The 10,000-nt window shown below is 46.9% G+C and overlaps 2 protein-coding genes across 2 annotated transcripts in view; one reads left to right on the top strand and one right to left on the bottom strand.

The window, feature by feature from the left end:
* The window catches only part of dhx36 (DEAH (Asp-Glu-Ala-His) box polypeptide 36), a 50,998-nt gene extending 45,209 nt beyond the window's left edge, over positions 1 to 5,789 (top strand). The window contains exons 24-25 of the mRNA XM_058387456.1: positions 2,204 to 2,356; positions 4,544 to 5,789. Coding sequence (XP_058243439.1) covers positions 2,204 to 2,356; positions 4,544 to 4,729 — 339 coding nt within the window. The 3' untranslated portion in view covers positions 4,730 to 5,789. The remainder of the gene's footprint in view (positions 1 to 2,203; positions 2,357 to 4,543) is intronic.
* A 151-nt stretch (positions 5,790 to 5,940) lies between these two features.
* The window catches only part of LOC131351833 (rho guanine nucleotide exchange factor 26-like), a 56,498-nt gene continuing 52,438 nt past the window's right edge, over positions 5,941 to 10,000 (bottom strand). The window contains exon 15 of the mRNA XM_058387457.1: positions 5,941 to 9,307. Within this exon, the coding sequence (XP_058243440.1) occupies positions 9,165 to 9,307 (143 nt within the window). The 3' untranslated portion in view covers positions 5,941 to 9,164. The remainder of the gene's footprint in view (positions 9,308 to 10,000) is intronic.

Here is a 10,000-nt window from a genome sequence, read left to right as displayed (position 1 = left end):
CTGTTCCACTGTCTGAAGCTGAAACACATCCAGACCTGCTAACACTCTGTGCACTTCTGCTCTCTCAAAACCTCTACCTGGCTGAGAGGCTGGAAAAAAAAAAAAAGAGAAAGAAAGAAAGAAAGAAAGAAGAAAAAATAAAAAGGGAGCCATGAAGAGAGGACGTTATTGTTTGCAGTGGAAGATGTCCTCAGGCTGTAAAGAGAGAGAACAAACAGGAGACAGCAAAAGGAGGAGAGAGATTGAGAGACAGCAAAAGAAAGCATGATAGAATGAAAGAGAGCAAGAAAAAGTGAGAAAGGGTGTGAGAGAGGTAGAGAGGGTGAGCATGAGAATGTGAGTAAATGAGAGAGGGAAAGGGGGAGAGAGAGAGCGAGTATGAGAGGTAATGAATGAGAGAGGGAAGGGGGAGAGAGCGAGCGAGCGAGTGTGAGAGGGAGTGAATGAGAGAGGGAAAGGGAGAGAGAGTGTACATACACAAGAGAGAGGGAGGAAGAGAGAGAGGGAGAGAGAGAAAGAGGGAGAGGGAGGAAGAGGGAGGGGAGAGAGGGAGGAAGAGGGAGGGGAGAGAGGGAGGAAGAGAGAGGGGAGAGAGAGAGAAAGGGAAGGAGCGAGAAAAAGGGAGAGGGGGAGAGGGAGGAATAGCGAAAGGGAAAGGGAGAAAACAGAGAGAGAAAGAGAATGAGATACTGATGAGAGAGAGAGAGAGAGAGAATGGAGAGACTGGAGTGAGGGTGAATTAGAGCGAGAGTGGTTATTGGCAGAGATGGGGAGGAGATGGAGAGTCGGGGACAGACAAGTGAAAAGTGATTTAGACGACTGAAGAGAGAGGAATGAAATGACAGCTGAGTGATATGAGAGAGAGAGAGAGAGAGAGAGAGAACAGGGTGTACTGTCAGACAGAGGGATCATTTGCTCTCCTCGGCTTTACGACCTGCTTTGGGAAAAATGGGAAGTTTTTCTGCAGTCAGATATAAATGTCTCTCCGTAAAACGTCTCCTCCTCTGGATCAACAAGTACACACACTTTTATCGAATTTTAATTCCCATTCATACGGAGCATCCTGCATCCAGCTCCCTGTGTACGCTGTTGCTATAGAAACACTGTGCCATGGCAGCAGTCCCGGGAATACAGTGAAAGCTGCTGATGGAGGAAATGCATCAACCCCCAGTGAGCAGCACTGTGCTATAAACACACCACTAATCACACGCTGTAGTGCTGGATTCCACCTCCACCCATTTCCCTGTGGAGCACTGCTGGAGGCTGATTCCTCCAGACACTTCACACACACACACACACACACACACACACACACAATTATTTCACACCTAGCGAGAGCCTTAATAGAAAATGAACAGCACACGTACTCCAGCTCCCAGTTCCTCCTGTTCATTCTTATTACACACACACACACACACACTTCACACACACACTTCACACACACACACACACACACAATTATTTCACACCTAGCGAGAGGCTTAATAGAAAATGAACAGCACATGTACTCCAGCTCCCAGTTCCTCCTGTTCATTCTTATTACACACACACACACACACAACACACACACACACTCACACACACACACACACTCACACACACACACACACCTCTGTGTCCAATCTGTCTCTGTAACTCTATGAGAAAATGAGAAAGAGGGACTGAGGATAAAGAGTTCTCCTGCAGCCTGAGTGAACACTACACCCAGAAATTACGATTGATCTCTCTCTCTCTCTCTCTCTCTCTCCCCCCCTTCTTTTTCTCTTTCTTTTATCTCTCATTCTTTCACTCTACCATGCCCACCCTCTCTCTCTCTCTCTCTCTCCTGTCTGCCAATTAAACTCTGTCGTTTTCTTTCCCTTCCTCCATTTCTGTCTCTCCTTTTTGTTTTCCTCTCTTTCTTTTTCTCTCTCACTATTTCTCTGTTTCTGTCTTTTCTCACTCTCTCTCTGTCCCTACTTTGCTCACCCTCTTTTGTCATTCTCTCTCTCTCTCTCTCTCCCTCCTCTGTCAATTAAATTCTGTCACTTTCTTTTTCCATTTGTCTGTTACTCCTTCTCTTTTTCTCTCTTTCTTTTTCTTTCTCCCTGCCTCTGTCTTCCACCATCTCCTTTTCATTCTCTTTCATCCTGTTTCTGTCTTTTCTCTCTCTCTCTCTCTCTCTCTCTCTCTCTCTCTCTCTCTCTCCCCGCCTCCCCTGTAGATCTTCCTGTATGACTGCACCGAGGTGTCTCCGTTCTCGTTGCTCTTCTTCGGTGGTGATATCTCCATCCAGAAGGACCAGGAGCAGGAGACCATCGCGGTGGACGAGTGGATCGTCTTCCAGTCTCCTGCTCGCATTGCTCACCTGGTCAAGGTCAGCACACAGACACACGCACACACACACACGCAGACACACACACACACACACACTCTCTGAGCCGATCCGAAATCTCTTATCCTGCTCTAATGAAACCATTTTCATCTGGAGTATCCAACAAGCCCCGGTTACTTGTTGCCATAGTAACAGTCACATATCAGAACGAGTGTAAAAAATCTAACATAAACATCTGATGTGTAGCCGCGTTCCTGTCAGCGCTGCTGGTGTCCAAAACTAGCCAGCACTTTCTGACCAATCAGGATGGAGTATTCGGGTTCTCTCACTTTCTAGTCGCTGAAAGAGAAAGCCACACGTGTTCATCTGGAAAACAGCTGTAAATCTTCCCACCATTAATCCTGCATCCAGCATGACACCAACACCTGGATCCAACAGCGTGTGTGTGTGTGTGTGTGTGTGTGTGTGTGAGAGAGGCATTAACACATTGTAAATCCTGTAGTACATATGTGCTGGCTTTCATTTCCTCTAGCGCTGTAAAGCCACGTGTCTCTCTCTGAGTCAGACGTGTAAAATAAACCCTCCTTCCTCACGCCGGTCTCACTCTACACGTTATATATATGATTTTACATTCAGCTACAGGAAATAAAACACTAATGGAGGAATTTTTACTGTAAATTCTTAACCTTCTCGCTTCACTTTTCTCTGTACAACATGCGCACGCACACACACACACACACACACACACACACACACCTCTGTGTCCAATCTGTCTGTGTAAAATGAGAAAGAGGGACTGAGGATAAAGAGTTCTCCTGCAGCCTGAGTGGACACTACACCCAAAAATTACGATTGATCTCTCTCTGTCTCTCTATCCCTCACTCACCCTCCCTTTCTCTTCTTTTTCACTCTCTCGCTTTTGCCATCTCTTTCGCTCTCTCACTCTTTCACTTTCTCTCTCTTTTTCTCTCAATCGCTCGTTCTTTCTCTCTTTCTCTCTCTTTAGCTCTCTCTCTTTTTCTCTCTCTCTCTCTCTTTCGTTTGCTCTTTCTCTCTCTCTCTTTTTCTCTCAATCGCTCGTTCTTTCTCTCTTTCTTTCTCTCTTTCTTTCTTTCTCTCTCTCTCTCTCTCTCTCTTTCGTTTGCTCTTTCTCTCTCTCTTTCTCTCGTTTGCTCTTTCTCTCTCTCTCTCTCTCTCTCTCTCTCTCTTTCTCTCAATCGCTCGTTCTTTCTCTCTTTCTCTCTCTTTAGCTCTCTCTCTTTCTTTCTCTCTCTTTCTTTTGTTTCTTTTTGCTCTCTCTCTTTCTCTCTCTTTCTGTCTCTTTTCACAGCTTTTGATCCTCAGTACATACACAAGCTACACGAGTGTGTGTTTGTGTGTGTGTGTGTGGACACTGCTCCTGAACACTCGCACAGCAAAGTGGAAATTCTCACCATTGGCCACAAAAGTTCATATTAATATCATAACCACTTTACTTTTAACTACTAAACATGAGCTGAGGGTCACTGAGGATCATTGAGGATCACTGAGGATCACTGAGGATCACTGAGGATCATTGAGGATCACTGAGGATCAGCTGGGTCTCTTCTTTAAGAGAAACTGCAAAGCACAGAATTTATGCTAAAGGAGTTTCACGACTCAAGATGTTCTTGATTAGCAGCAATTACATTTAAATGTCATTAATGAAGACTGGAAGTTAGGAGCTGAGTGACGGAGACAGAGAGCAAAAAACATGCGAGAGAGGGTGGTGAAAAAAGCAAAACAGGTACAGAGGGAAGAAAAGAAGAGAGAGAAACAGAGGGTGGAAAGAAGACAGTAAAAGACAGAGATTGGGAGAGAGAAAAAGAAAGAGAGGAAAAGGATAAGGAGAGACAGACAAATGAAGGGAGAGAAAGAAAACCACAGAATGTAATTGACAGAAAGATGGGGGAGAGAGAGAGTGTGAGAAAGGGAGAGTGTGAAAGAGAGCGAGAAAGGGAGTGTGTGTGTGAGAGAAAGAGAGAGAGAGAGCGAGAAAGGGAGAGTGTATGTGTGAGAGAGAGAGAGAGCGAGAAAGGGAGAGTGTGTGTGTGTGTGTGAGAGAAAGAGAGAGAACATGGAGGAGAAACTGCAGGTTTTTATTCAGTGAGAGAATATAAGGAGAAACTCTTTCCTCCTAACAGTGAGGTATTAAAGGGGTTTTGGGATGTTGTAGGTTTGTGCTTTGACATTTCCTCCTCATCCTTTCAGAACCTGAAGAAGGAGCTGGACCTGCTGCTGGAGGAGAAAATCAAACGGCCGTGTCCGGTGGACTGGAGTGACCGAACCTCCAAAGACTGCGCCGTGATCTCGGCCATCATCGACCTCATCACCACGCAGGAGAGCGCCACGACTTCACACGAGCCCTACAGGAAAAACCGCCAGCACTGGGACTAGAGATGGACACAGAGAGAGAGAGAGAGAGAGATGGACACTGAGAGAGAGAGAGAGAGAGAGAGAGGCTTCACAGGTTCTCCTTAAATCACTTGCTTTAAGACATTTCACTATAAACACAATAATAATAATAAATATGAAAACTTGGGTAAAACTTTATTAGTTGAAACCTCTGGATTCTTCTCGCTGCTTTTCAACCTGCTCTCCATCTCAGCAGATCTTCATCTCATCTACTCCACAGCACTGATGAGATCTGCGTGCCGATTGGTCCATTCCGTACCTCTGACAGACACACTTACAGCTGATTTATATCATTGCGCTCATTCTAATATTGCTACGGTTTCTGTAGTAACGACTTGGGTGATGGACACTTCATGTAAAGTCCTCATGTAGAGCTACACAGGGTCAGGAGAACCCGGAGTCTGTCCCAGGAGACTCGGGGACATACTGGACAGGGTGGCAACACATCAAAGGATAGAAACACACACACACACAGACTGGAGGAGGAAAGTGGAGAACCTGGAGGAAACCCCTGAAGTACTGGGAGAACATGCAAACACACACAGATCAGAGACTACAAGGCATGTCTGGACTGGAGGAGGAACCTGGAGGAAACCCCTGAAGTACTCGAAGAACATGTAAACTCCACACACACACAGGGCGGAGACGTGACTCGGACCCCCAACCCTGGAGATGTGACCCCAAACATGCTAAGTGACCACACACTCGTTGTTTATGGAAGGAGTCTCCAGTCTCAGAGCTCTAAAACAATCTGTAGTAAAGCTTTAGCTTAAAACTTTTCTTTAATTTTAGATAAATATAAAATTTACACGTTCTATTCTTTCCATTGACTTACAGTGAAGAGTGTGTTCAGAGAAATATTGCTTATGGCACCTTTAACTTTCCAGACTGAGTGTGTGTGTAATGACTGTGTGATCTGTACACACTGCACATGTTTATCCCATGAGGTGAAGATCTGCAGAAAGATTCTAACTCGTGACCCTCATTTAACAACCCCCCCACCCCACACCCACCCTGATTCATTATTAATAAAGCCATCGCTTTCAGTCGCTGTGGTTTCTTCTAATCACGCAACTCAGCACACACGCGCACACACACACGTGCACACGCACACACACGCACGCACGCACACACACACGCACGCACACACACGCACGCACGCACGCACGCACACACAGAGACACAGAGTGAAATGAACCCAAACCTTTATGGTAATACAATTAGTTACATGTTACTGGATGACACTGAGGTTACATCTGAGGCAGTATTTACATTCCATATACAGATCAGATCATTCAGCATGGCGTTCTTCTCCCTGAGCTCCGGTTCACATCCGGAATGAAAAGCGACTCGTTCCGGAGCGTAAACATTCCTTCATTCGAACCTGATTCTGAAGCTGCGTTTTTGTCTGAAGCAGCATCACCACATGAATGCCTGCGTATCTGTCCAGTTTTTCTTTTTTTAAAAAAAAAGTGAGTGACTGCGAGTCTGTGAGTGAATCAGTGAGTATGTGAGTGAATCGGTGAGACAGTGAGTGAATCGGTGAGACAGTGAGTGAATCAGTGTGAGTGAGTGAATCAGTGACTGTGAGTGAATGGGTAAGTGTGAGTGAGTGAGTCAGTGAGTGAATGGGTGAGACAGTGAGTGAATCAGTGACTGAGTGAGTCAGTGAGTGAATGGGTGAGACAATGAGTGAATCGGTGACTGTGAGCGAGTCAGTGAGTGAATGGGTGAGACAGTGAGTGAATCGGTGACTGTGAGTGAATCGGTGAGTGAATTGATGACAGAGTCAGTGAGTGAATCGGTGACTGAGTGAATGGGTAACTGTGAGTGAGTTGGTGACAGTGAGTGAGTCGGTGAGACAGTGAGCGAGTCGGTGAGACAGTGAGTGAGTCGGTGAGACAGTGAGTGAGTCGGTGAGACAGTGAGTGAGTCGGTGAGTCGGTGACTGATTCGGTGAGACAGTGAGTGAGTTGGTGACAGTGAGTGAGTCGGTGAGACGGTGACTGATTCGGTGAGACAGTGAGTGAGTTGGTGACAGTGAGTGAGTCGGTGAGACAGTGAGTGAGTCGGTGAGACAGTGAGTGAGTCGGTGAGACAGTGAGTGAGTCGGGGTGACAGTGAGTGAGTCGGTGAGACAGTGAGTGAGTCGGTGAGACAGTGAGTGAGTTGGTGAGACAGTGAGTGAGTCGATGAGACGGTGAGTGAGTTGGTGACAGTGAGTGAGTCGGTGAGACAGTGAGTGAGTCGGTGACAGTGAGTGAGTCGGTGAGACGGTGACTGAGTCGGTGAGACGGTGACTGAGTCGGTGAGACGGTGACTGAGTCGGTGAGACAGTGAGTGAGTCGGTGAGACAGTGAGTGAGTCGGTGAGACAGTGAGTGAGTTGGTGACAGTGACTGAGTCGGTGAGACAGTGACTGAGTCGGTGAGACAGTGAGTGAGTTGGTGACAGTGAGTCGGTGAGACAGTGAGTGAGTCGGTGACAGTGAGTGAGTCGGTGAGACAGTGAGTGAGTCGGTGAGACAGTGAGTGAGTCGGTGAGACGGTGAGTGAGTCGGTGACAGTGAGTGAGTCGGTGACAGTGAGTGAGTCGGTGACAGTGAGTGAGTCGGTGACAGTGAGTGAGTCGGTGAGACAGTGAGTGAGTTGGTGACAGTGAGTCGGTGAGACAGTGAGTGAGTCGGTGAGACAGTGAGTGAGTCGGTGACAGTGAGTCGGTGAGACAGTGAGTGAGTCGGTGACAGTGAGTGAGTCGCTGAGACAGTGACTGAGTCGGTGAGACAGTGAGTGAGTTGGTGACAGTGAGTCGGTGAGACAGTGAGTGAGTCAGTGAGACAGTGAGTGAGTCGGTGACAGTGAGTGAGTCGGTGACAGTGAGTGAGTCGGTGAGACAGTGAGTGAGTCGGTGAGACAGTGAGTGAGTCGGTGAGACTGAGTGAGTCGGTGAGACTGAGTGAGTCGGTGAGACAGTGAGTGAGTCAGTGAGACAGTGAGTGAGTCGGTGAGACAGTGAGTGAGTCGGTGAGACAGTGAGTGAGTCGGTGAGACAGTGAGTGAGTCGGTGACAGTGAGTGAGTCGGTGAGACAGTGAGTGAGTCGGTGAGACAGTGAGTGAGTCGGTGACAGTGAGTGAGTCGGTGACAGTGAGTGAGTCGGTGAGACAGTGAGTGAGTCGGTGAGACAGTGAGTGAGTCGGTGAGACTGAGTGAGTCGGTGACAGTGAGTGAGTCGGTGAGACAGTGAGTGAGTCGGTGAGACAGTGAGTGAGTCGGTGAGACAGTGAGTGAGTCGGTGACTGAGTCGGTGAGTGTGTGTGAGAGAGAGAGAGAGCGAGCTGAAGTGCAGTGTTTGATCTTCAGGATGATGATAAAAGCTGTTATGTAAGAGAGAGAGAGCGAGAGAGAGAGATCTACACGACACTGACTATGGAAATCAGCGTGGGTTAAGTCTCCACTCGAGCCTTTCATATGTTGAGTGTGTATATAAAATTAAATTCAGATTTTTTTTTTAAAACTACAAACCTTCCCTGAGCCCTTACATCTAATGTTTCATGATTTATTTACAGCTAGCTTATATACAGACTGCTGTGTGCAGTAAAACAGTCCTGTGTGCTGATTCCTGTGTAGAAATGACAAGATTCTGGATAAGTGCAGATAAACGTTCAGATCAACACCAGAGATGTAGAGGATCTGGGTTCGAGTCTTCTGCTGCTTGGACATTGAGCTGTTCATGGTAAGAGATCAGGGGTGTGTGTTAGCTCAGGGGTGTCAAACTCCTTCGAATCATCAGTCATCCATCACATCAGCGGTTCCTTCTGAAGCTCAGCCTTGCTGAACTTTCCAGCTTTTCGAACCTGGAACCGATTTCCACTTAATTAGGATTAGGACGATGCATCATGTATTAATAAACCCAGGAATATTAACGAGGGGTGAAAATAAATTCAGACTCTCATGCATTTATACCCCGCCCCCATCCTCCCTAATTGCTGTGATACCCTTAAACGCGTTTAAATGTTCTATTTATTTGTAGCTTATGAATAACAAATCATTAGCACATTTTGTCCGTAGCTGAGTTTTATTGCTCTCTTCTGCCCCCTAGTGGAATAACAGGCTTTTTCTTCTAGTGTGAAAGAATCGTTCAGTCCAGTTGCAGTCCATAAAGTGATTTAAATTCATTGAATTCATTGCTCCAGATTGAAGCCAGGTCTCATACGGCATGTCTGACACCCCGGTGCTGTAATAATCTTTAACCTGTTCCTCCTGGGAGTGTATTCATTGATGAGAAAAAAAGAAATTTCCAGTTTTGGTGAGTTTTTATGCTCTGGAATGTCCCAGGAATCAATAACATCATCTCGGACTGCTCCTCAAGCCAGCGTCCACTCTGTGTGTGTGTGTGTGTGTGTGTGGAGAATCCTGTTCAGACGTTGGTCTCCAGGCCCTGGAGGCGGTCCATCCTCTGCATGTTCTTCTCGATGGTGGCCTGGCACGTGATTGGCTGAGCACACTCGGCGAGGAACCAGCCTCTCTCTCCGTCTCGCAATCGCTCGCCCTCGTACCAACCTGAAACAAGACAACAAGGTTATGACAAATCCATGAGGTCTTACATTCACACACACGCTGCATGCTAAACAGGACGATGTTAACATCAGTGTGTGTGAGGAAAGTTTAATAGATATTACACTTATGCAGTACACTGATCAGGCATAACATTATGACCACTGAGAGGTGAAGTGAATAACACTGAGTATCTCCTCATCATGGCACCTGTTAGTGGGTGGGATATCTTAGGCAGCAAGTCAACATTTTGTCCTCAAAGTTGATGTGTTAGAAGCAGGAAAAATGGACAAGCGTAAGGATTTGAGCGAGTTTGATGAAGGGCCAAATTGTGATGGATAGACGACTAGATCAGAGCATCTCCAAAACTGCAGCTCTTGTGGGGTGTTCCCGGTCTGCAGTGGTCAGTATCTATCAAAAGTGGTCCAAGGAAGGAACAGTGGTGAACTGGGGACAGGGTCATGGGCGGTCAAGGGTCATTGATGCACGTGGGGAGAGAAGTCTGGCCCGTGTGATCCGATCCAACAGGCGAGCTACTGTTGCTCAAACTGCTGAAGAAGTTAATGCTGGTTCTGATAGAAAGGGGTCAGGATACACAGTGCAGGACGGGTCAGGGCTGTTTTGGTAGCCCTGTGTTGGGGGACCAACACAATATTAGGCAGGTGGTCATAATGTTATGCATACAGCAGTGTAATAATG

Source organism: Hemibagrus wyckioides, linkage group LG04, assembly GCF_019097595.1.
Source record: "Hemibagrus wyckioides isolate EC202008001 linkage group LG04, SWU_Hwy_1.0, whole genome shotgun sequence".
NCBI classification, from domain to species: Eukaryota; Metazoa; Chordata; class Actinopteri; order Siluriformes; family Bagridae; genus Hemibagrus; species Hemibagrus wyckioides.
The sequence above is the reverse complement of the archived record's forward strand: the minus strand, read 5'-3'. Positions and strand labels throughout refer to the sequence as shown.